The sequence below is a fragment of the Lygodium microphyllum genome, chromosome 17, assembly GCF_053477565.2.
Source record: "Lygodium microphyllum isolate KBCC chromosome 17, Lygodium_microphyllum_v1.1.10, whole genome shotgun sequence".
NCBI classification, from domain to species: domain Eukaryota; kingdom Viridiplantae; phylum Streptophyta; class Polypodiopsida; order Schizaeales; family Lygodiaceae; genus Lygodium; species Lygodium microphyllum.
In genome coordinates, this window is record NC_141151.1 from 71,763,311 (window position 1) to 71,790,270 (window position 26,960).

A 26,960-nucleotide genomic window follows, 5' to 3' on the forward strand; every position below is an offset into this window, starting at 1 on the left:
GTGTTGTAGGTTGCGAACAGTGAGATCCCTTAATAGAAAAGCAGTCTTAGCAATGGTAAACAAAATGACATACAAACGTTCCTGTGATCATATTGAGATGCCTCAATAGAAATACAATGTTAACAATGGTGAATCTAATGATGTACAAAAGCTCTAGTGACATCACTTTGATTAATACAAATCGCGAAGGATCGATGCAGTAGGTTGCTACTCATGTAGGGCTCCTTATATGGATTTGATGCAATTGAGCTATAATAAACATGCCGATGGGGTGACACACACCATGTAAGAGTGGTGTCATGCGGTGGACTTGCGTGGGGCGGGTCTAGCACGCACTAGATGAGTGCTGCTCGTATACGAGATCTCTCCCGATACACCATCGTCATCATCATCTTCGCTCTCATCATGCACGTCCGAAGGAGAAGGTAGATCACATCACTCGTCCCTCTTTCTTGGTCTTTTTGGAGGTAGAGCGAGGAGGCAGCTGCGCCCACCGGAGAGACTCGCCTTTCCTCGCCGGAGCTTCACACACGTCAAGCTCCCGCAGAGGAGATGGAGGATGCATATGCCAGATCTGTCCCGGAGGTTTGCCTCAGATCCTTTCTTCCGTATGCCTTGTGCATTGTCTCAAGTCCCATAGACAGCTCGTGCTCATGTCGCGGGATTTGCATTTTTCATATTTATGACTTCTTTTTAAAAAATGGGAGTTCGAACAATCAAGCACGCTAGCATCCAGCTACACAAGGAAATCCGTCATAAGTATAGAATCTGCATCTTTCATATTATGACTCGCCTTGATATGCTTGTAAGGAGGAAGCATGGTAACCAGCTACGCAAGGAAAGCCATTAAAAGGAGAGAATTTGCATCTTTCATATCATGACTTGTAAGAAGGAGAAGAAGAAGCAAGCCAGCAGTCGGGATATGAGGGAAAGTATAGAAATCAGGAATTGTCATTGAAAGCAGCGCAGGCAATAGGCACGTGTGTTTCTCTAACCTGGACAATTTGTTTTGTTGTTGCAATCAACCCAATAAAATCCAAGTGTGAATGCTTTACATTACCGTCAGTGTAGAGCATGGAAATCTTTTCCAGCTGTCAACCATGAAGTGCTTCTGGTTTGCTGTTAAAAATCGTGTTTGAAGTTGTCAGGCCTGCTCTATCATTTCACAATGATTGACACTTTGCACTGCTCATAATCGGAAGCCACACGGGTTTGTTATATCTAGAATTTTCCATAGCAATGACACCTCTGTATGGATGGCTGAGATCTCTGGAATTCTGACTGTTAGACTTGTCAGAATTTAAGGTCCACTTTTTGTCGTATTCAGCATTTGGGGCAAGCATAGGTGTATTCATACATCTTCGCATGATTTGTGAGAGTGAATGATACTTTGCATAGCTTTGACATATGGTCTAATTTGCTAAACACACCACAGTGTATAAGTGCTTCCAATTGATAACATAAAATATCAAGAAACCTTCTTTTCTACGGATAAGAACAAAGAAAGTTGCACCAAGCTTATGAAGGTTAAGAAGATGCGAGTGGTTGAGGCTGCATCCAACTTTATTCCACCCCTTCTAAGACTCCCGCCATAATATTAGATATAATGCATTAGCCATGAATTGGAGTGCAAAGATTGTGTTTGGCTGCATATGCCATCTAGTTAAGCTCTCAACTTGTCCTAATGTAACATGGTGCGAGACAATGTGATGAAAAAATAGTAGCTCTCAATGGAGATTATTTGAGATGTTGAGACATTAACCAGTCCTTTTGAGGTAGAGTGCATTTTCCTATTGATTTTTTCTTCAAGCAAATTGAGTGTGGCCATTAAGTAGGTGATTCGTTTCTCATGGTGCAAAACAAACACATGAACACATAAGCACTAAAAGGAAGTGTAAGAGATCCTAGTGGATAACCAAAGCAAATACACTATCATCAACATAGTGAGGAGGATGTTAGAAGTGGGTGCGGTGATGGAATTGTAGAAGGCTACTATAATAGATTGCACAACACAAGAGAGAAGAGAGGAAACACAAGAACAAAGGAACACGATAAAAAAAGGACTCAGAGATATGCTTGGAAATGGAATCCATATACCAAACATGAGACAATAGTGAGTCAGTGGCTGTGTAAACATTGGCACCGGCTCCCTCTCGCCAATAGGACTTGCTTTGGTAGATTGCAAGTGAACAAGTCACTAAGGAGGAGGGAGCCCAAATAAATAGGCATAAAATAATGCCCAAAATGCATTAGGTCAGCTAGCAATAAAATAATCATAAAATGCTGGTTGACCATTAATGCCAATAACCACAAAAGGAAATGCTAGAAAAATGCCTAAAATAATCCCCTGTGCCCATCTCACAATGGGCCAATTAATTTGCTAACACTTGCTCTTAGATCATGGGTGATTTGATACAACAAAGACCATCAGAATAGGACCATGGATACCCAAGCAATGGGTGATCAAGCTGCCACTAAGGTGACTTAGAGAGAACCTGTTGTCAATGTCAATTATACTAGCGCTTGAAAATAGAGAAGAACCATAGCAACTCTCTACTTTTGTCAACAATGCCTTGTAGTAGCATATGTGACCATGGATTCCTCGCCTTTGGCTAGTTGGCAAAGTGTCCCTTCATGTAAGCTTGGACTAGGAGCAAAGCTTGCTCTTTGTCAAGAAACAACCCATCATGAGCTTGGATGTGACTTCTAGCTCTAGGATTTCGAACTTGCCAGACTTTAGTGAATGCGTTAAAAGTCCCTCTCTAGATCCTATATACCTATATACCTTACTTGTATAGATGAGGCTCATCGGCCCCATCTCACCACCCTCTCACACTTCCTCTTTGGCACTGGAGAGCTATGAGGTATGACCACATCACTTGCATGAGAAAGTAGTAGAGGAGGGCCTTTCCCTTCTTTGAAAACAGAGGAGAAAGAAAAATAAATAATGCAGCAGTCAGCTGACGATGTGGCAGCCTGCAGTGAAAACGAGATTAGGATGATGATGTGGCAGCCTGTATGGCAGCTTGCTGCTGCCAACACAGATCATGATGATGATGTGGCAGCGTGTACAGCAGCCTGCTGCTGCAAATGCAGGAAATTCTGTAGGCATTTGGGCAGGGTGGCAGCCAGCAGGTATAATTGCAGCAGCAAATGCGCCATGTGGCAGCTGGCAACAGCAGATGAGTGGACAACAACAGAAGTCGTGGCTGGGCAGCAGCTGTGAGAGGTTGGACTGCACGATGAAGCTTGGAAACAGGCCCCAGATGGATGTAGACAAGGTTGGGCAGCCTTGGCTGGGATGTTCTCTATGAACGGGGTATGGGTAGTGAAGCTAGAAGGCCTGATACTTGCAAAAACGAGATTGGGCTGAATGGAGGGCAGCCTACCTATTTATAGAAAGTTTTGGGACCTTGAACCTCTCCCTATTTTGAATGAATTTATTATTTTTGGGGCTGTTTAAGAAGCTAATTAAGCATGTAATGCATATTTTAGCTCAAGATCCCCTCTCAAGCCTAAAAATTGGGCTAGAAAGGAAGACCAATCCAAAGTTTTGTTTCTTTTTGTTTGTACCCCAAGGTGTCCCACCCAAAGTAGCTAGGGCATTGGACACGTCAGCTGCCCAATGGCCTACCAAAGCTACAGAGGTGATGGTAATCTTACCAAGGGAGTCCAAGTGGTCATCACAGAGAGGCCAAGGGCATTGGACAAAGGGTGCATGTCGGCTGCCCAATGGCCTACCAAGTCCTGCACAGGTGGATGGAACCACAATGAACTTTTTTTCTCCCTTTTTGGGTAATTGTTTGTTTCAAAAATGGTGGCTTGCGGTTGATTAAGTAATTGACGGCCGGGAGAATATTGGTTAGGACCGAAGACATTCACAAAACAGGCAAGCTAACCCTACTACTACTAGGTGTCAATAATGAAGAAATAGGCTAAGGATGTGTGAAGCAAATATGATGGGTATGTGGAGAGGCAAAAAAGATGTGTGAAAAGCAAACTAGCAAAGCTAAGTAAGCAAGGGAGATTGCGTTGGAGACTGCCATGTGCAATGGCACCAATATGGTGGATCCAGAGTCGACTACTTAAAAAGATTAAAATGGATAAATGCATACAAATGCATGTTTATAAGAATAGAATTCCAATGCACTAGAGTTATCCAAGAGGCAATGTAGGTGTGATTATGCTCATGCAAAATGCTATGGAACGGTGCCACGACTTGAACAATGCCCTCGCAAATGAATTATTTACTTACCGAAGCGTCCTTTTACAATCATGTCATCTTGATGATGCGGATGAAGATACAAAGTATAAGTAGTGAACATTTATAGTATTTGGTATACACAATGTTTGAAAAAGTAATTGTAAATAACATCTTGTCACCACCAAGAGAAGAAAGTTGTCCCCTCTCAAATTGGAAGGGAAAGCTGGGGAATTACTCTTCCCCTGTCAATATTGAAGAAGTAGGAGAGAGTCTACCCAAGTTGATCATCGGTAACAAATACTGAAGTATTAGCCGATTGACTACCTTGATCAATATGTCTGCAAAGTTATCTAATGAAGGCACAAACTCTAGGCGAATGGTGCCTAGCTCAACTTGCTCTCTAGTGAAGTGGAAGTGTAGTTTTAAGTGCCACATCTATGGTGTGATGTTTGAATTGTTTGTGAGGGCAATGGCACTTTGGTTGTCGTAGTAGACAACAATAGAAGAGTTGCATTGAAACTAAAGCGGTGCCACTAAGCTCCTCAAGTAGATAGCCTCTGTGGTACCATCAAAGAGAGCTCTATACTCAACCTTGACCATGGAAGCTACCAATGTCTCCTGCTTATGACAGGCCCAAGAGATGGATGTGGCGCCCAAGGTAAAGAGGTAGCCACCGTGGGAATGTCGGGTGTCAAGATCTCCTGTCTAGTTAGAGTCAATGTGCCCTTGTAAACATAAACTAGAACCATAAGTCAGGCCATAAAAATAGGTACACTACAAATATCTCAAAACACAGAGATATGCAATCCAATATGACATCCTAGGTGTAGTGAGATATTGGCAACCAAGGCACTTTTGACATCCATCTGATAGATCGGCCAACCATAGTGAGTGGCGAGTGCAACCAACAAACAAAATGATGTCAATTGTGCAATAGGAGCAAAGGTCTTTTCATGGTCAATGCCTTGCTTCTGTTAAAACCGTTGCATTGCAAGGCGAGCCTTGTACTTGTCTAAAGTTACATTAGCCTTTAGCTTAGTCCTAAAAATCCACTTCGTCCTGATGACTTTCTTGTGGCTTGAACGATTCACGAAGGTCCAAGTCTCATTTTGGTCAATGCTCTCTAGCTCCACGACCTCTTGCCATTAGGGGTGTTGAAGAGCCTCTTGCCAACTAATCGGATCAAAATGCGCTTTGTAATCAGTTGTAAATAACAATGTAAAATGATGCATGAGGTGCAAGCTGGGCAGATGGAGCCCTAAGAGAAACACCAAGAAAATGGGGAAACTACTACAAGAAAATCTATCTTGTCTCACCAACAAGCCTATTCTTTATGCTCTAGAAACCATAGGAAGGAAAAAGAATACTAGAAACAAAGGAATTTTGTATGCAGCTTATGAATCTCCCACGGATTTATCGCAACAAAAATTCAATATATTCTTCATAGAAACCATCAAAGAAGGACTGATGATGATGAAATATGAATACTATGTGATGAATTCCATTCAAGATTGAGCATTTCTCTCAATTTCTCTCATGTAGATGCAATGTTTCTTCACAGAAATTGGCTCTCTCTCATACACTTTCTCTCTTACATATGCTCTCTCTCAATAGGACATGAGAATAACAAAGAATCACACTCAATAATTCTCTCATGGTCGTGGATACACCTCCTAAGAGGTATGTCTGATATGAAGAGACACCAGAGATACCACAGTTACCTCTCAAGACTCATTACTATCACTACCACTTCAATTCTTCAACAGTTAAGTAAAAGTGATTCCCATAGTAGCGATGAGTGAAATTCGAACTCTTTCAAGCTAATATTATTCCATTTCCAAGATTAGAAAACTCTCCCAAGTTAAACATCCATAAAATAGAGCACTTAACATAGAAGCATACAGAAGACAATAGAAGATCCATAGAAGCTCAATAAGGTCAACAGGAAGTACAAAAAACCATTCAACTCAAACTAAAGCCAATCCAAACCATTGTGACAACTCATAAAGAGAGTTGTATCCAAGATGTCTCAAGTGAAAATACCAAAGATGTTTAGTGCTTGTAGGCTTCCATGCAATGGTTAAAACTTGGAAGCTGTGGATTTGAGTTCCCTTGGCTGTTGGCTTGGAAAGAAAGTATGTCATGTGGTACAAGCCACTAGGTTGTACCTCACCGTGAGCAATCACTAAACCGGTTTATGAGTTGAGGACCTCGATTGTGGTCGCTATAAAGAAGACCGCTTGTCCCAACCGACAAAGTTGTTGAATGGATAACAAGTTCATCCCAAGCTAGGGGATATACTATATATCATCCAACATAGCGCGATCTAGACCTTGGTCAGTGGCAAAACTGACGCGATCGTGAGCGTGAATCTTAACCAAGGAGTTGTTCCCAACTCAAACTCTCCCAATTGCGGGAGCTTGGGAAATGAAGATCTCCTTGATGGGGATTATATGATGAGTGGGTCCATTGTTTACAATTTGCAGAGTGGCTAAAGTACTTGGCTGTGATGATTGGGCCTCTATAGTCACCTTGTCAAGAGGCAACTCATAGATGTAGACGAGACTCGTATCCTCAAATGTCTCTACAGAGATGATGTGGGCCTTTGTAGACTAATCAAACAAGCTCTCTGGCATTGAGAACGTTGTCGAATGTGATGGCTGACTGGTGGTAGCGTGGGTTTGGCCTCGCCATTGCCCTTGTTGGGGGTTGCCACCACTGTGTCTCCCCTATTGGGGATTGCCCCACTGAGGAGGGGGGTTTTTGAGTCTTAGCTTTTGGTGCCGTGCCTCTTGCCTTTGATTGACACTCGTTGTCAAAGTGGCTAGCCTTTTGATAGCGTTGACAATACCCATTTTTCTTTGGTACATTTTGCCACCCAGGTTCTGGAGATGACTGGGAGTTTCCTTGGGTCTTACTAGTGTGATTTTGATTTTGATTTTGGTTATGTTTGTGGAGTTTTGATTTTGTTTACCCTTTCCTTGCTACCACTTTTGAGAAGCAGTAATGAGAGCCCCCTCTATAGTGGTCATACTATGAAATTGATCAAACACCCTCGTGTAACACAATAGTTGATACTCAAATTCATAGAATGTGGGCTTAGTGGGTTGTGAGATCACCTACTGCACAAAATGGAAGTATTTCCTCTGCAACTTATTAAGAAACAATGTGACCTGATCGTTTGAGGATTTGAAAGCCCCTGTGGTAGAGAACTCGACGAGAAGGCGTTGATACTCAACCAACTTGACTTTCAAGTCATCTTGGTCGGTGATTTTAAAGTTTTGGAGCTCATGATCCAAATTGATGTGATGGGTCCTATTGTGAGCCGCATGGCAATCAGTCAACTGTGCCCAACGCTCGGATGCCAAGTCAAAAGGCTGAAGTTGTGAATGAAATTCATGTAATAAACCTTGCATTAGCTCGACAATAGCAAATTTCTAGCCCTCCATGAGCAAATAACCTTGTATGGAACAAGTGCGGGATTAAGTTGGGGTTCCAACCCTTGTACAATATCCCATAGGTTCTGTGAATTAAAGATATGTCTTATTAGATTTGACTAACTAGTAAAGTTTGACCTGCTAAAATGAGTCTTGTCATTAAAGGCATGTTTGGTTGAGGTGGAGGGGGATAAGTAGGAGAAGGTGGGTAGGCATAAATAGGCTGAAAATGTGCAATGGGTGCGGATTGATGCAGAGGCACTAGAACATGAATGTTTCTGTAAAGTGCTTGGGGAGGTGGAGGCACTAGCACACGTAAGCACTGCCCAACTATCGACTGGGGCACAACAAAATGACCAGAAGGCCCACTAGGTAATGTCAATTGATTCATACTCGGTGATGGTGGTTGGGTGGCATTTCTAGGTTGTGAAAAACCCGAAAGTGTGTGTACAGGAGGATAAACCTCCATCATGGAGACACCACCTGCCTAAGGAAAAGGTGAGGTCTTAAGATTGTGCCTAAGGATGAAAGACCCCTCGGAGTGATGTGTGAAGACATGAAAGGTGCACTTAATGGAGGTTGAAAGGAAGGTGCAACGGAACTGTTAGCAGTCATGTTTGTCATGCCTTGTCATCTCCTGCCTGTGAGCCTCAGTCTAAGTCAGATGAGGACATTAGGATTTGACATATCTGTCATGTGTTATGATGGGGGAGGCTAGTCACTCTCGACTGGCTGTCTTAGGATGTGTATTTCTTTTTGGCCTCTTTTAGTGGGCAGCCACTGGCTGCTCGGCCACTTTTTTGGTCACTGATGTGGGGCGCCCATTTTAGGGCATTTTTAGGGTTTGCACCCATTTTAGGGTTAGGGTTAGGGTTTGTCCTTTTGCCTATTTATAGGCAGCCCCCCTCCCCACTTGATCACTTGTCTTCTTGCAGATTCCGACACTCCTCCCCCGTGGTGGTGCTGCCATCATCATCAGCCTGATCTGGTGCCCTCACTGATGCTGTGGGCTGCGTGCAGGGACTGATTAGTCTCCTTCCGCCTTCCCGTTTGTATTCAGCATTCATTTCAGTCAATGCAGATTTCTCTTCCTTATTTTCTGCTCTCTCTCTCTCTCTCTCCCCCTCCGTGTTCGTATTCCCTCTTCCGCAACGCACTCTCACATGGTATCAGAGCCGAAGGAGAGTACACGGAGCTGAGATTTACGTGGAAGAACACCCAAATCTTTGCGTTTGCTGCTGGCCTCATCCCCAACAACCAAGGCGGCTCTTCCAGGAGGTCACAAATCCTTGCGTTTGCTGTAGGCGCCCCCTCCACAGGCTGCCACGTCATCAACCACCCCTTCTTGCTTGCGTTTTTAGTCAGGGAGGCCACTCCTACAGCTGGGGGACACTCCTCCAGCCTGGGCCTTGCTGTTCTGGCTGTCGTTCAATCTCCAGGCGGCTCTTTTCTTGCTGGCGCCCTATTCCCAGGCTGCGTTTTGGTGCTGGCGGCTTTTGTCTTGGTGCTATTCATCAGACAACCTTGCGTTTTGCAGCTCCAGGTGTCTGTAGGCCTTCACCGCCTGCGTTTTGGTGATTGGTGACCATACTGCTGGTCATTATTCGGCATCGGCAAAGTTTTCTTTGGTGTTTGGTGTTTTGCAGATTGGAAGATGTCTTCTCATCAGTTTACGGGCTTTGATGACTTAGATGACGAGCTTTTTGTCTCGACACTCATCTGAACGGAGGTGTGATTTCTATCACGAGGACCGTCGTCCGGAGTCTATTCCTCTTTCCCGTCCCCCTTCTATTCATGTATCTCGGCAAGCCCCTTCCAGTGGGCCGAAGATGCAGCCTTTGGTACCCCCTGTATAGGTACCCGTACTTCCTTGGCTTCCCAAAGAGGACTGGTTGGATGGCTCCAACTTTTCTCTATGGTCCTGCACGGTGGAGTGTATCTTGGACTCCTTCGATCTTTGGGAGCTTGTTTCTGTTCCTATTCCCCGGCCTAAGGTGGATCCCACAGATGGGACATCTATGGATCGTGCAGCCTTATGGGATCGGCTCAATTCTAGAGCCAGATCTTTCCTCTTTCTGAGTTTGCAGGATTCTGTCCTTGTTCATGTTCACAAGTTGAAGATTGCAGCAGACGTGTGGAGAAAGCTCGCGTCTCTCTATCAACAGAAGACGTTTGCCCACTGGATATCTCTCGAAAACAAGTTGCGGATGCTCGCTAGTGATGATAGTCCTTCCATGAAGGACCACACCAATAGATTACAAGATATGAGGGATGAGCTTGCATCCCTCGGTCGGACGATATCTTCTGAAGACATGGCTATGATTCTTTTGACTCAGCTGCCATCGCCTCGGTTTGATGTCTTCTACACCAGCCTTCTTACATCAAGGACCCGTGAGAAGCTTCTATGGGAGGAGCTATCCCCGCTTGTCTTGGAGCATGACGAGCGACTCAGAGAGGTCAGTGCTAGTGGATTCGACTCCACTAGAGCCTTTGTTGCAGGTTCGGGAGGACAGAAGAAGAAGAAGAAGTCAAAGGCTAAGAAGAAGGACAATTCTTCAGGCTCTGACTCAGATTCAGAGAGACTGAAGTGCCCACACTGTGGGAAAGGGACACATCCCAAGGAGAAATGCTGGAAGAAGTACCCTCACCTTCGTCCGGGAGCGAAGGGTGGATCTACATCAGAGCCTTCTTCTACCTCTACACCAGCTGTTACCCATGAGTCAGTGTTCCTTCATATCCATGCTTTGGAGGAGGATCCTTCTTCCGTGGCTGCAGTGTCTTCTGCGCAGCCTTGGTTAGTGGACAGTGGTGCTTCGAGTCATTTGACTCCCCGAGGTGATTTGTTACAGGATCTCTGTCCATCAGAGGGTTTAGTCACTATTGGTGACATTTTCTCGGTGCCTATTAGTGGTGTTGGCACATTGCCTTTGTTTACCGACCGACCTTCGAGCTCCTTTTCACAGGCCCTACATGTTCCGGATTTGGGCCTTCCCCTCCTCTCAGTTTATGGCCTTACGAGGCTTGGTACACGAGTGATCTTCACCGAGCATGCCGTTGTTATTGGGGATTCTTTTACAGGAGCTGTCTTATCTACAGGTTGGCAGGAGAGCGGGCTTTACAAGCTCCATTCCCCTTCTTTGATGCAGGGTCCTCCGAGGCAGTCTATTGCTACACCCGTTCCCTCTTGTGCACCTTCTATTCCATAGGTTCCTTCCCATCCCCCACTTTCTCCTCCGGTGGTTCCCTCGTACCCCCCATCCCTTTTAGCGGGGGATGATCTCGGTGATGCGGCTGTGGATTCCCTGGCCCCTAGTGTTTTAGAGGGGGATTCCAAGGATCGTGAGGAGCTTCTTCAGTGGTAGTCTACATCGACGGACTTCATCGACCTTGGCATTCCTCTTGCCACCCCAGGATCCGTTTCTCCCTTGGCCTTCAGCCACATCCAGGATGTGAGAGGGGGTGTTAGCAGTCATGTTTGTCATGCCTTGTCATCTCCTGCCTGTGAGCCTCAGTCTGAGTCAGGCGAGGACATTAGGAGCTCTGACATGTTTGTCATGTGCTATGATGGGGGAGGCTAGTCACTCTCGACTGGCTGTCTTAGGATGTGTATTTCTTTTTGGCCTCTTTTAGTGGGCAGCCATTGGCTGCCCGGCCACTTTTTTGGTCACTGATGTGGGGCGCCCATTTTAGGGCATTTTTAGGGTTTGCACCCATTTTAGGGTTAGGGTTAGGGTTTGTCCTTTTGCTTATTTATAGGCAGCCCCCCTCCCCACTTGATCACTTGTCTTCTTGCAAATTCCGACACTCCTGCTCTCCCGTGGTGGTGCTGCTATCATCATTAGCCTGATCTGGTGCCCTCACTGACGCTGTGGGCTACGTGCAGGGACTGATCAGTCTCCTTCCGCCTTCCCGTTTGTATTCAGCATTCATTTCAGTCAGTGCAGATTTCTCTTCCTTATTTTCTGCTTTCTCTCTCTCTCTCTCCCTCCGTGTTCGTATTCCCTCTTCCGCAGCGCACTCTCACAGGAACTAGTCGGTGGCATGGGTCGAAGATTAAATGGATTTGTCATTTGTGTAGTAGTGGGAATGAGTTAGGTTCCTTTTTTTCCATTAAATGCAAGTGATGAAAACAATTATTCACCAAGATCAAATTGACCATGAGATGTAAAAGCTGAAGGAAAAGATGGAGTACTCACCAATGAATCGTGTAACTTTTGCTTAACTTTTTCTGGAGTTCAAATGGAAAAATCTATCTTGCTCAAGGCTTATGAACCAATACTTGGTATTCCCTCATCTTGAGCATCACTAATAACTTGTGGAAAAGAGGAAGTCAATTCAGAAGATTGAGAAGTATTGATTTCCGTACCTGACATAAGAGTGAATGAAGGTAGAGGTGTTAGCAGTCGTGTGCCTTGTGTGGTCAACTCCTACTTGAGCCTCAATTTGAGTTAGATGAGGACATTAGGAGCTCCGACACTATATTTGTCTGTCATTTTATGTATTTTAGACAGTTTAGATGGAGGGCACATTAGTGCATTTCTTTTTAGACAGCTTTGACCATATTTAGGGTTTTGGCCATATTTAGGGTTTTGACCATATTTAGAGATTTGCTACTTTTTGTGTATATATAGGCGGCCTACCTTTCCACTCTCATTATCCATCATTGATCCTTCATGATCAGCCGGTCCTCGTCATTCTCTCATCCCCTTGCTACGCGACAGTGTGACGTGTAGCGGTGCATGGTGGGGCTGATTGTTGCAACCTTGTACCTTTAGCCATTGCAGTCACATTGTTCCTTCTCTCACCTGCATTCTCTCTCTGTCTCCTTGTGTTCACTTTCCTCTTTCCGTTGTGCACTCTCACATGGTAATAGAGCCACATGTGGGAGCCGGAGATCTTGAAGAGGAGCATGCCGTGACGAAACTTTCCAGGCGCCTTCCCAACATGCTGCAGACCTTGCGTTTGGAGCCAAACAGGGTAGGGCGTTCTGTTCCCAGCCCTTTATTCCTGCATTTACCAGGGCAGATTTTTGTTTTTGATCTCTGGTTTTTCCTGTGCAGCATCTTCTCCAGCGCTGGTCCAGATGTTCTTTGGTGGCTGGTTTCTCCAATGCCAATCTGCGTTTTATCGAGGATCTACAGGTGCTGGTCATTTACTGCTTGTGTTTGTGCAGTCAGGCTCTTTTCTCTGAGAAGAGCAACACTCAGCACAATAGACAGTCCTCTTTGATCTGCGTTTTTCTTCCAGGCAGTTGGTTTCTTTGTAGGCAGCACCTCAGCAGCTGGGGCAGCCTGTTTACAGGTGGACAACATCCTTTCTCTGCTGCGTTTCACCCTGGCTGGCCTTTTTGACCAGGATGACTTTTCTTCGATGCTGGGTGGCCTCTATGTCAGGCCTAATGCAGGGCAGATCGGCATTCATTGCAAGCATTGTACTTCTAGGCACTCCTTGCACCATACCAGCCCGTGGATTGCATGCGTTTACAGGTTGAAGACCTGTATTCATTTGCGTTTACTGCTTCTTCTTTCTGCTCCGCACGGAGTTGTCTCTCTCACTTGGGATACTCCCTGTCTACACTACTGTCCATCAGTCCTTTCTAATCAGCACCCTGAAGGACCCCATATAGGTGGAGGATATCCTAGTTGCAGCATCTCCTTTGTTTTCTTACAGGTATTGCTTGAAGGACAGATTTGGCTGATGTGTATGCTATGGGGGATTGTGTGGTTTGATATGATTCAGATCGACCACCATTATTATATCCCTAGACACGTGGATGGGTGCTAGTAGCACTGGTCACAGTGGTTATGAGGTGACTTGGTGCGAATGCACTAAGGGCACTTTAGGGTTAGGGTAGCTGAGTCCTATAAGTAGGACTCAAGACCCTATTGTGCACATTCATTGTGTGATCACCACTCTTGGACTCTTGGCCCATTGGCCGATGCATCCATATACCGGGATGGTGTGGGTTGGTAGTATGGGACGCCAACCCTTGGGATGAGGTCGTGGCGCGGAGTGCTTCTGGCTCCCAAGCTCGGGGGTGAGCCCGTTTGACTCTATGGTTGGGAGATGAGTTTGATGTGTAGTCCCTTTTATGTTGAGTTTGGCTTGTGTCATGTCTCGTGTGCAAGTTGGATCCTAGGGGGATCTTTCAACCATCCTATCACTCTTTCTTGTTATATTCTTCTGGGGCTTCCAATCCTTAATTGGCATTGATGGCATCTCTTGAGCAGATGCTAGTACTACCCTCTCTACCTGCATCCGACAAGATGGATAGGACAAACTACCCTCTATGAGTAAGCGCAGCAATGTAACCAGTTGAGGATGAAGCTAGCTGATCATTGGCAGCATTAGGAGGCTAGGTGACAATTATAGAAGGTGAACCTGATGTAGGTTGGGCATGCATTGTAGAAAGCACAAGCTGAAAGATGCTTTGGAGGAGTCTGGACAGCAGGGCAGCCTGCGCAAATAGTAAACATAGCTGTTTGATGGCTCGAGAATCTAGATTAGGTCACTAGCACAATTGGAGATAGTAGACAGCGATAGTGGATAGAGTGCCGAGGGTTGGTGATGATGTGGCAGTAGTTGCTATGGGCTGGATAGCTAGTGGAAGGAGAGTCGATGGCGGAAAACTTGCAAGAGAGGGGATGAACAGAATGGCTAGGCGAGCTTCTATTTATAGAAGTGAATCCTCCCAAAATTAGGGTTTTGAATTATGGGACATAGAAACTTTGGTAATCTTTGAGTTTTTGGGTGCCTAGAATATTGGTGCTATATGAGAATTAGTATGATGAGATCTGCACCTTATGTGACATGGTGGGATGCCTATGCGTCTTCTTTGCATTCAGTAGCATACATGTCGGACCTAGAGTTTCAAGCTTGTGGGCAGGATAATGATAGTGATGTTAGTGATGGCTAGAGGCACATCTTGGAGCCTATGGTTTTTGATATTGAGATGAGGTGCATAGTGAAGGATTAGCTTGCACTCTATAGGGTTTTCCATTGTTGAGGCTCGAATTGCACTTGCTATTAGTACTTTTATATCTTAGTACTAGTATACATGTAGAACCAGCATATGTAAAGTGACTTAAAATGTCATATGAAGTTTTTATTTGACATTCAGGCGCCTTCCTAATGCTCAGGAAATTGTATCTTTTGAGATACTGCGTGATGAGTAATGCTATCTTCTTCAAAACAACGCTAGATTTTGGTCGCTCATATCTGGTTCTATTAGTTTGTGTTTGTGTCCTGAATATTTACGATGTCTATTTCAAGTTATCTGATCAGGAGCGGTCGTGATGACAGAGAACTGTGTGATAGTTTTCAGGACAGTAGTTCTGCGTTGATGAATGTAATATGTAGTTCGTGTTTGCATAGTGTTCCTAAAGAATAAATGTATGAAATGGCTCTAAATCATGTTAGGGAGTTTCCTATAGTAACATAGTTGTTTTAGGTAGTTTGATGTTTCCTGTATTTTCTGTTATGGTCTTGACATGCCATAACACTTTGGCGATCCTGCTAGTTTCATGGGAATAACTCTCATGATTTAGGCATTAGGCTTGGAAAGAATAATTACAAAATTGGGCTGTAGGAATTCAGAATGCTAATGGCATTGGAGATGTACAAGGTGCCTTGCATGGGCAGTATTTATGTCAAACAATTATCCTTATTTATCCAATCCTATCCTCACAAGGAGCAGATCTCAAGAATTGAGGGAGGTGTTGTCAAGATAGCAACAACAAATTGCAAGGCCTAATGATACAGATGAAGCGGTGCAATTAGGTAGGCTGGATGAAGAAGAGTTCATAGATGTTGGACAGAATCCCTTGGGAGTGGGTTCCTTTGAGGGTACCTCAACAATATACCATTCTCCTGCCACCTCTACAGAGTCCCCCCCAACACCTCCAACTTCTTCAAGCATACCAGGTTTATCAGATAATGAAGCAATATTGCCTCCTGACTATCAAGGTACTTCTCCAAGGCAGGCACTTGAAAGATTGCAGCATGCGGTGTTAGGAAGGACATTCCTGTTAAGGAATGCAAGGGTTCTAGTAAATAAATCTTTGAGTTTTAACCCTTTACCACCACAGAGGAAGCCCAAGAAGTAAAACAATATGAATCAAAATCAACTATTCAACCCAAAGGTGAGAGCATCTAATTTTTCAGGCAAGAAGGAAGATCCAGACTGCCATGTGGCTCAATTTGAAACAAGGTGGACAGCAGGTGGATTTAATCAATTGTATGGAGATCAGGTCAAAGAGCAGTAGTTTGCAACCACTCTGCAGGGAAAAGCCATGGACTGGTTTTCCAGTTATGGTATGGCAGCATTTAATACATATGATGAATTGAAAAATGCATTTTTGGGCAGGTTCCGGAAATATAAAACCCCGGGGGATATTCTAAGGAAGATCAAGAGGATTAAGCAAAAGAGTATGATGGTGGAAGATTATGCTCAAAAGTTTAGGAACCTATTGAACATGTTGAATAATGCCGATGCACCATCAGTGGAGATGCAGAGTACTTCATTAAGGGTTTGAGGAGTAAAATCAGGAACCCAATTGCTAATGTAGAATTGGGACAAAATGGTACACTGGATACCATGATTAGGGCTGCTATGAGAGTTGAGAGAAGGCTAGGTACTTCTCGTTCAAAAACAGATTTTGATACAGATTCAGATTCAGGATGTGAAAGTGATACTGATGATGATGATAGTGAGAATAGTTCAGATTCAGAAAATGATTCCAGTGACTCTGATGATGAGGAGTCTAGTAGGAAGAAACATAGGAAGAAGAGGAAAAAATTAGGATCAGCCAAGTCTAAAAAGAAGAAAACAAAAGACAGAAGTAAAAGAAAAGCAGAGGAGAGTAAATTGGATGAGAAGATTAAGCAGAAACTGAAAGATTTATGTCTTTTAAACACTAAGAGGAAGGAAAAGTATTGTGAGATATGCCAAAGAAATGGCCATGAAACCGGGACATGTTGGTACAATCCTAATGTTAGGATGGCACAGCAGATGCCAATGGGGCAGCCTAGGCTGAGACCTATGCAGCCAGTTGCAGTAAATCAGGTTATTACTGACACAATGCCTCAAAGATCTTTTAGGGGATCTGGAAGAAGAAGAAGTACATCAAAGGCAACTAGTGAAAAGAACTAGGAGTGTAAAGAATGATGTCTCTGCAAGTAGACATCCGACACACCAAACCATCAACAACATGATCCTCAGTAGTTCCATGACCCGTAGCATTAATTTCTTCATGTACCTCATGAATAACTTCCTGCAACATAGCATCCTTTTCCATCATTTGAAAATTCTTTTGCTGCAATAAAGATGCTACATAATCATCACTCTTCCTCTTCTCATCCAATGCATTCTCCAACTTGGCAGTAAGATCCATATTCACAGCTTGCAAATCAGATACTTGCTGAACCAATGCATTCTTTTCATGAATCAGTGCATCATAATCAGCTCACACAAAAGCATCCTTAAGAATGTGATATGGTTTAGAAACCATATTCTCAAATTTCCTAGCCATAACCTGCCAAATATTTTTAACATCAGTAATCAAAGCATGCTGAATCTCATGAAATTCAGACTTCAGTACTACAGAAGCATCAACATCCACTTCCAAATTTTGCAATATCTGCTCTTCAACATTTTTAAGAGGCTTAAACCCTCTCCATCAGCATCTTATGTTCAACCTGCAACCCAACATGCATATCCACAAAATTCTTTAATTCTTGCATACATTTATCCTTCAATTCATGAGTCCATCTTTCGAACAATGCTGTTGATATCTTTCGCTTATCCAGTAATTGCTACAAATATGCAATTTTTGCAAGATACTGTGTTTGTAGTGAATCATATTCAACTTGCTTCACTTGCAAGTGTCTAGACAACTCATCGGACCTCTTCTATTGAATATCCAATTGAAACTTTACCTGTTTAAGTTCAACCGCTATTTGAACATTATTCTTTTTAGTTTGCTCAAAATATATCATCACTTTCTTCATCATATTCAATGCATCTGACAAATTGTTGACTGCAGCATCATCAACCCGAGAGTGAGATGAAACAAATGGAACATTTGTCTTATCAACACCCACATGCTCTCCAATAACCACAGATTCTGCAGGAACCTGAGTATTTGCAGAAATATCTTCTTAGCCAAAATTTGCCAATTTTCTGTTTCTTTTTTGAATGCTCCTGGCCCTTAGATTTAACAGTACCTGCATATTCCTAGTTCCCATGATTAACCACATCATCCAAAGACACATCTTGATGATCTTTTTTAAAATTCCAATGCAACCTTGCGAGCATATTCTTTGTCATATCCAACGTGCACTAAATCCCTGTAAATAACCCTTTTGTGTTCATCACCTGCAAAGAGGCTATCATTGTCATCATTCTTTTTGATAGAATCAAAACCTGCATTCTGACCATCAACCTGCACTGCATCACCCAATGTAGACAATGGTTTCAAACCATGCAAAGTCTCCAAAGCAACATCAGGATACTGTGATTGAGCATATTCATAGAGTGTAGCTAAATAACATCCCATTCGAGATTTTTGAAAAACCTTTTTAGGCCTTGATATCTTAATCTCAGCCATGAGTCTATCAAGCATCAATCCTACCCAATTTGGCATGCCAATGTTCTTTGCATAGTAAATAACTCCATAGGTTTCCCTAGCTATGCTGTCGGTTTTAATAAACATCATGAAGTGTTCCATGAACCAACGCAGCTGCAATTTCCTCACAGCATCAGTTCTTTTCAAGATATAGACATTTCTAGGACCAGCAGGGTCCCCAAATGCTTGGCACATCTGCTCTTCACTGCATCTCCACAATGGCGGATTGTCATTCATGGGGAGTGCAAACACCCGGGCAACCACTGCTATAGTTAATTCTATGTGGCCTACAATCATACCCTGCATTTGTCTCAACACATCCAATTGTGTTGACGCATTAACATTCGCTGCCTATCGAGACCATGGTAGACATGCAAATGCATATAGGCCAATATTTTGCAGCCAACCACTGTGGACCTCGTCCTCAATATAAAGGACTAATGTAGAGTCAACAAAGGGAGTACTCACAACGCTAAGACTCGACAGCTGCGACACTTGCTTTAGTGTTGATTCTCCATCCTTATGTCGCGTAGGTCGTTCATCATTAGACACTTCATACTCCTCCTCCTCCTCCTCTTCCAGTCGAGCACATTTTGGTAAAGCTAGCTTCCTTGCAGAGCTTCGACGCATGTGGGTCATGGCGGCAACATTAGGGCGCGAAGCACACGGTGATGGAGAAAGAGAAGAAACATCAAAAGACCCTGTTTCCTTCTCCATTTCAAAAGTGAGGTCTAAGTCTTCTTTGAGTGACTCTTCTTTTGTGCCAATTGTCATGTCAGAATCATGCAATTGTGACCCTCCACACATGCAATCCTCAAAAACTGATTCATTTGCACCAATAGGAAAAATTAAATTAGTAGGTGAATAATAAGGTTGCACTAGCCTTTTCAACCTGAAACCATTAATTGCAGGTTTCAAGATATTGCCCTGCAAAATTTTTAGCAGAAATGTACCTTGTCCATGATCTTCATAAATGATAAATGGTCCAGCATACCAAAGCTTCAGTTTACGTGGGAATTTTCCCAGTCGGGAATTGTAAGCAACAACCCAATCCCCTTTTTCAATTTTTTAAAAAAATGTGTCTATTCACCCAAGCTTGTCTCCTTTGGTGTGTGATTCTTGACACATAGGCAGCTAACACAGTGTCTTCCTCCAACTTCAGAAGTTGTTCCATCCGATGCTGCACTGATTGTTCAGGATCCAATTTATGTACAACAACAACTCTTAAACTTGGGACCACAAACTCCATAGGGACCACGATCTCTAATCCATACACCAACCTGAAAGGTGTAAGTCCAGTTGTCACCTTATATGCAGTCCTAAAAGCCCACAATGCAGAATCCAACTTTACATCCCAATCCTTCCTGTTATCCTCAACAATTTTCTTCAGGATATGGAGTAAGATCTTGTTGGAACTCTCAGCTTGCCCACCAGCATGAGGATGGTATGGGGTCGACTTCTTGTGAAGAATCATGTGTCTGACAGTCAGGTCTTGAATAACTTGATTCAAAAAATGCTTACCCCTATCATTGACCAACTCAATGGGGCATCCAAACCTGGTCATGATGTTAGTATACAAAAACTTGGCCACACTAACAGCTTTATTATCCTTTAAGACTTGAGCTTCCACCCATTTTGTGGCATAATCAGTGCAAACCAAAATGTACCGATTACCTGTCCTTTTTGCAATTGGCTTAATGGGTCCAACAAAATCTATTCCCCATTTCTGAAATGGTTCAAGTGATAATACAGGATGATCCTGCATTCTATCCCTGTCAAGAGATTGACCCTCCTTCAGGGATTACAAACACTCCTTAGCATATTGACGAGCATTCTTCAACACAGTAGGCCACCCTAGACCTGCCTGCAGAATTTTCTTGCCTGTAATTTCTCCAGAAAAGTGACCTCCTAACAGTCCGGAATGAGCTTCATGAAGAACTGCTGGTTGCTCAAATTTAGGAACACACCTTTGTAAAACATTATAAAGTCCTCTTCTGTACAAAATATGCATAATAACCTGAAATGACCAACTCTTCAATGCCAATCTTTTCCTTTGATTTGCTGTAAAGTGTGCAAGCATCACTCCATCCCGCAAGAAATGCAACAGCTGATCATAATAGGACTTAGGATCTATTACCTGAACTTCAAAAAGTTCAGCATCAGGAAGCTGATTAGGAACTTCTGCCTCCATATCATCATTGTCCGGTCTGCTGAGATAATCAGCTATAGCATGCTCTTTCCCAGGAGTATGAATAATTTTGAAATCAAATTCCTGCAACAGCAACATCCATCTGGCAAATCTTCTTGTTAATTGAGGTTTGTTGATCAGGAACAAGAGTGCCTGATGGTCCACATGAAATATGACTTGATTCCCAAGCAAATAATGTCTGAATTTCTGAATTGAATACACCATACCGAGTGCTTCTCTTTTAGTTACCGAATAATTCTTTTCAGCAGCACTCGATCTCTGACTTGCATAGTAAATAGGTCTATACCATGCAGGTACTTTGTCCTGCATTAACACAGCTCCCACAACAAGATCAGAAGCATCAACAAAAATATGGAAAGGCAAATCCCATGCAGGAGGTTGCAATATAGGAGCTACAATGAGCATTTTCTTGAGGGAATTGAAAGCTTTGTCATGATCTCCCCTCCACACAAACAAGGGTAACTCGACATCTGCAACCCTTGAGGACGCTGAAAGCTTTGTCATGATCAGAAAACGAGACCCATAAGAGGGTTCAGGACTAGGATAGGAGTTATCCTAAAGAATTTCAGCAAGAAACACTTGGAAATCAGCTTACTGATGTGGATAACTATAGGGACAGTCCTGAAGTACTAGATCAAAGGGTCAAAAAGCAATTATTCAGGCTGAGTTGAGATATGAGCATACCATGAGAACATCTGCAAGGTGTTTAGGGTAAGTTTTGTTGCACTTGTTCGTGTTTGCATAGTGTTCTTGAAGAATAAATGTATGAAATGGTTGTAAATCATGTTAGGGAGTTTCCTGCAGTATCATAGTTGTTTTAGGTAGTTTGATGTTTCCTGTCTTTTCTGTTATGGCCTTGACAGGCCAAAACATCTATGGTTCATATGGTTGTGGTGATGCAAAGGTGGATAGGTTCACTAGAGGCGATCCTTTATGGTGGGAGGATTATGGATATGATGGCCTTGAGCTTAAGCGCCTAGTAGTTCTCATTTTGAGCTAGGCTGTTAGCTCCTCATGTTTTTAGCAATTGCGAAGATTTTACAGCCACATTGCGTCCAAGAAAAGGAGCAACCTTGGTGTGTAGAGAAGGCCAATGATATTGTCTTCCTTAGTGCAAACTTACATATGCTTTGCAATAGTATGATTGTGAAGGTTGATCTCTTTAGAGTGGGAGATGGAGGAGGAGCATATAGTAGGGCAGGTCCCACACTCTGGAGAGATTGAGGAGGCAACATTGGAGAGCATTAGTGACATGGCAGGCGAATCATGAGGTCCTAGAGGTTAGGACTTGAGTCTTGAGGATGTTGTCATGCCACATGGACTTCTATGTAATTATTCATATGAGCTTGGAGTATGATGTATCTTTCTAATATTCTAGAGACTAGTGTCTAGTTACTAGTGTGATGTATCTTTTTGATAGTTTATTGAGTATTCATTGCTGAGTACATAAGTCTGTATTCAGTTTGAGCTATGAGTCATGACTCACGAGTCTTGAGTCTTGAGTCTTGCCTCTTACCTTTATTTTGTATGTATTGTTGGCCTTGCGGCTTGCCACCTGGGCCTTACCTCTTTCATGAATTGTGACACTTTGATATGTTACTCAACCTTTAAAGTTGAAACATTTATAAATAATGAATCTCGAGACTTCAAAGTTTGATCATTAGAGTTTTAACTTGTTTTGATTGTGTGCACTATGTATTCAAGTCTTATTTGAATTTTGCAACATTGATTGGCCTTAATATATCTTGCATCATTAATGCAATATGATGTTTAAAGTGTGCTCTTAGAGTGTCTTCAAATACTTGTGAAGTTGCCTAATGCAGAATTATTTAAACCTAAATCTTGCTTTTAATTTAAATTTCTTGCTCCTCCCGTTTCTAGAATGCGGCCTTCCTATTCCTTTCGGGTTCCTGTTCTCCTCGTTCCTAGAATGGGGCCTTCCCATTCCAATCACATTCCTCATTCCCTTTACTGTTTCCCGTTTTCCCTCCCATGTGGCTACGCAATCCTTGCATCATGGAGTGCCTCACAAGCTTAACAAGGAGGAGGGGGATACTCCCCTTGTCGCTGGTGGAGAAGCAATCTCCTCATCTATAGTTGGAGCCTCAAGAGGCATAGGCTCCATAAGCACTGGCCGTGGTGTTCAACTATCACTTGGATTTCCAAGAACAAGTCGCTCCTCACCCCCCTTTGCAGTTGGAAACTCTACGAACTACACATCTTGGCTCAAGTGAACAACTTGTAAGATGGGATCATCAAATCTATATCCGTGTGAGTGAGAGCTGTAGCCAATGAATACCTATTTCTTGGATGTGAGCTCGAACTTATCTCTTGAATATCCTGAAATAAGAAACATTTGGTTTTAGTCCAAAATATGCCTGAAAAGGAGTCATACCAGCAATGACGGATGTGGGTGACTGATTTAGAATAGGAATTGCGATGCTTTGGCCCATAGACATTGAGGTGTCTCTGCTGATGCTCCATCATAGTTTGAGCCATCTTGATCATGATTCACACTCGTGTTTTTTTGCTCCAATAAGCCATTCTCCTGAGTAGTGTTGATGTAAACAAGCTTTAAGGGCTCTTTTGTCCATCTTGAAGCCTTGTTGGGAATCAGATCTCTATGCTGTTTACCTTGGATGCATGATACACACGGTGGATGGCTCAATCCAACATCTGGCAATCCATGCACTAGCTGATCACGAGCTGTCTTCCGAAGGTACTCGTAGTTGAGGTGGCCAAACCAAGCATGTCATAACTCGGTTTGGAATTGTGAAGAGAGAAGTAAGGAAGCAGGGGATGTGGAAATCTGCATCTTGTAGACACCGTTTTTCTTATGCCCCTAGCACAACACTTGTTTAAGTCTTGCCGTCAAGAATTCTGAAGGAATCTACATCAAACTCAGCCCTAAGGTAGGCTAATTGTGCAAATCTTACTGATGGAAAGAAGATGATAGCCAAAGCTTGATTCACAAAGAACCTCTGATATGTGGGCACCGCCATGCGCATTCTATATCGGATTTGAAGAATTGCCACCAATCAAAATGTGCCCACATATTCGATGCATATGGGCAATATACTCTAGAGAAGGGGTCGTGGTGGAAGCGCCATTGTCCACAATCCACTTTCGAGATTGTGGGACCATCAATGCTACATCCTTGTGTAGAAGATTCAATCATTTCGAGATGAAGAAAGGTACTTGTTGAAGGAGCAACCATTGCTGTTGAGTCCTTTGTAGTCTTCTCCTTGGTTTCCTTATCCTTATCAAGGCAATCCTTCTTCCAATGCCCTGTCTTACCGCATATGTGGCAAGTAGACTCCTTGTTCTTCTTGCTCTTATCATCCTTCTCCTCCTCCTCCTTCCCCTTCTTTTGGGAAGCTTGACCTATAAGAGCCTCAGATTTCTTTGAATTAGTACCCTTCGATTGCTCCTCTTGGCCCAAGACCATAAGATCTAGTTCCTCCCACTTAAGGGTCTCTGTCTACCTTGAAGTAATCAAGGTGGAATAGAATACACTGAATCTAGGGGGCAATTGTGACAACAAAGTAATCGCCATGTCCTCGGAGGTAATTGCCTTGCTTGCATTTTGAACTTGCATATGTAATTGTTGAAGCTTATTCACATGCTCACAATTGGAAGCAGACTTCTTTGGGTTCAAAGTCCACATTTGTGCCTCCAAAGATACGTGTTCACGACAATCATCCTATTGTAGAGCTGGTCTAACTCAAGCCATATCTCATGAACATTGATTAGGTGCTCAATATGATCAATCATAGTTGGTGTGCAAGAGAGAAAGAGGAATGAGCGAATGTGGACATTCGACTTATCCCAATTGTTAGATATGTAGTCACCCTTGGATGGGCACTGTCGACATGGAGGCATTAGTCACAGTTTATTATTATTATTATTTTATTTCAGGCGGACTGTTTTGCTGCAGTTGGCCAGTTTTTTATTGGCCGACTTGCATTATTTTGTTGTTTTCCTTCGGCCTATTTATAGGCTGCTGGCGGCCCAGGCATACACATCATCAGTTCATACTTTTGATTTGCAAGTGGAGAGAGATCTTCGGCGGAGATAAACTTGACAGCCCATCGTACATATTTACTTCCTTCATTCAGCATTCATTCACTGCAGATTTCTGCGTTCCACCATCTCTTTCTCTCTCTCTTCTCTTTGTTTTCCTCTCTTTCTTGTGGTTCGGTCATTTGCTTCTGCATTTGCTGCACTCTAATATGGTATCAGAGCAGCATAGAAGGGTTGATTGATCATGGGCAGACCTAAAGAAGAGATTTCAGCGTGATAAAAGGCTGCGTTTTCAGCATTTGAGGGTGAGTGGGAGGCCTGTGCATTGACACAAGGCTGAGATGAGCAAAGAAGCGCAAGAAAGGAGCAAAGTTGCAGATTTTTTGCAGGTTTTAGCTGTTCATTTATTAGAATAGGCTGGTTTTCAGCTTTTTGCTGCAAATTTTGAGTTTTCATTGTCTCCGATGGTTGAAATAGGTTCAGGACAAGTAGAAGAATCCTAATAGGCTGCATTTTCAGAGTAAGGGGGTTGCCCTTGTTTTTGCACATGCGATTTAGGTGACAATGTCTTTCGAGCTCGATGTGGAGTTTTAGGCTACTATGGATTGTAAGGTCCTCGTGTTACTTGGTCTTCCTCAAGATCAAGAGCTCCATTGGGAGAATTATTGATCTAGCAGGTAAGTGTGCTTGCCATATTGAGTCTTATGATTTGGCGGAGCTCGTGACTGAGGCCATAGATTGTCCTATAGCTCGTGATTTATCTAAGCCTTCTTTTGATGAGAAAGTTGAGTTGGCGAAGGTACAGGCACATTGGGACAAATTGAATGCCCGCATTTGATTGCTCCTATTTCTCTTGTGCACATCGGCCTTGATAGCCCACATAGAGCATTTGATGGTTGCTCAGGAGATATGGCTTGAATTAGATCAATTATACAATGGGATGCGTGTGTTGAAGCGAGTGTTTTTGGGGGTACAAATGCAGACGTTGAACCTGTCCAAGTTTCCTCCCATGCAACAGCATGCCAATAAGCTTCAACAATTGTAGATGTAGGTCTAGAACACAAGGAAGATCCTAGAGAACATGGTGATAACTCTTTTCCCTCCTCCCCGATTTAGTGCATTTTACACTACCTTGATTGCTTCAGGGCGGATAGATACCCTTAAGTGGGAGAAGTTGGTTCCAATGGTCTTGGATTAGGAGGAGCAACTCAAAGGTCAAAATGCTTCCAAGATGAAGGTGTCGATAGGTTAGTCTTCTCAATAGAAGGAGAAGAATAACAAGAAGACAGACGAGAAGACCCAGCAAGAAAAAACCAAGGATTCTACTTGCCACATTTGTGGCAAGACAGGTCATTGGAAGAAGGATTGCTCCAACGAGGACAAGGACACCAAGAAGGAGAAATCTACGAAGGACTCAAGAGTGGTGGTTGCTCATTTATCAGTCACCTTTCTTTATTTGGACGTGATTGAGGATTACATACCAGTGGCTTTTGATACAATAATGATGGCCCCATAGCCGCGTGAGTGGGATTGTGGACAGTGGTGCTTCCTACCATATGACTTCTTCTAAAAATGATATCGCCTGTATGCGTTTGATGCATGGGCAAATCCTCATTGGTGATAGCTCTTTAGTCCCTATTAAAGGTGAAGGTGATATGCTGCTGATTTTGAATGGTCATGTTGATGCTCATATATCAGAGGTTCTCTATGTACCGGGTTTAGGTTATCTTCTTTCTATGAGCAAGATTTGTGCGCTTGGTCTTCTGGTCGGGTTTGATAAGGACTCCTTCCAAGTTCTTGATGAAGATTCAAGGTAGGTTCTTTGTACAGGCCATGAGGAGGATGGAGTCTACAAGATGCGGACTTCATTAACCTTCACCTCTCTCCTTTCTTCTCAGACACAGATCGAGTTATGGCATATTCGGTTCGGCCACCTCAACTACAAGTACCATAGGAAGGTGGCTTGTGGACAACTTGTTTGTGGATTGTCAGAGATTGGGGTGAGCCACCTGCCATGTGTGTCTTGCATTCGTGGCAAGCGGCATAGGGATGTGATTTCCATCAAGGCTTTGCTTTGCAATAACGACATTGGAAGAAGGCTATGGAGTAGGAGTTGGAGAGTATTGAGCATAATGGCACTTGGAATCTTATGCCATGCATGATGCCTCATTCATACTACATAGGAAGGTGATTGGAGTCAAGTGGGTCTTTAACACCAAATACCATAGTGATGGTGCTCTGGATAAGCACAAGGTGTGGCTGGGTGCTAAAGGGTTTGTGCAGTGGGCAAGAGTGGATTTCCGTGATACCTTTCATCTACCTCTCTGATGGCTACCATTAGGGTCGTTCTTTCCCTAGTGAGCCATAGGAAATGCTCCGTTTATTAGCTAGATCCTTAATGGTAATTTGAAGGAGGAGATCTATGTGAGCTACCTCTTGGCTTTTCCTCATTAGATGGCAAG

At 43.3% G+C, this 26,960-nt stretch overlaps 1 protein-coding gene across 4 annotated transcripts in view; it reads left to right on the top strand.

Annotated features, from left to right (window-relative positions):
* The first annotated feature begins 263 nt into the window (after nt 1-263).
* ECA3 (endoplasmic reticulum-type calcium-transporting ATPase 3) overlaps nt 264-26,960 on the top strand; it is a 193,159-nt gene continuing 166,462 nt past the window's right edge. For 3 of the 4 annotated variants that reach the window (XM_087697631.1, XM_087697627.1, XM_087697629.1), the window contains exon 1: nt 265-585. In XM_087697631.1, the coding sequence (XP_087553757.1) occupies nt 553-585 (33 nt within the window). In that variant the 5' untranslated portion in view covers nt 265-552. Of the gene's footprint in view, nt 586-26,960 lie in introns of all 4 variants that reach the window. The other variant, XM_087697630.1, reaches the window with a different exon arrangement.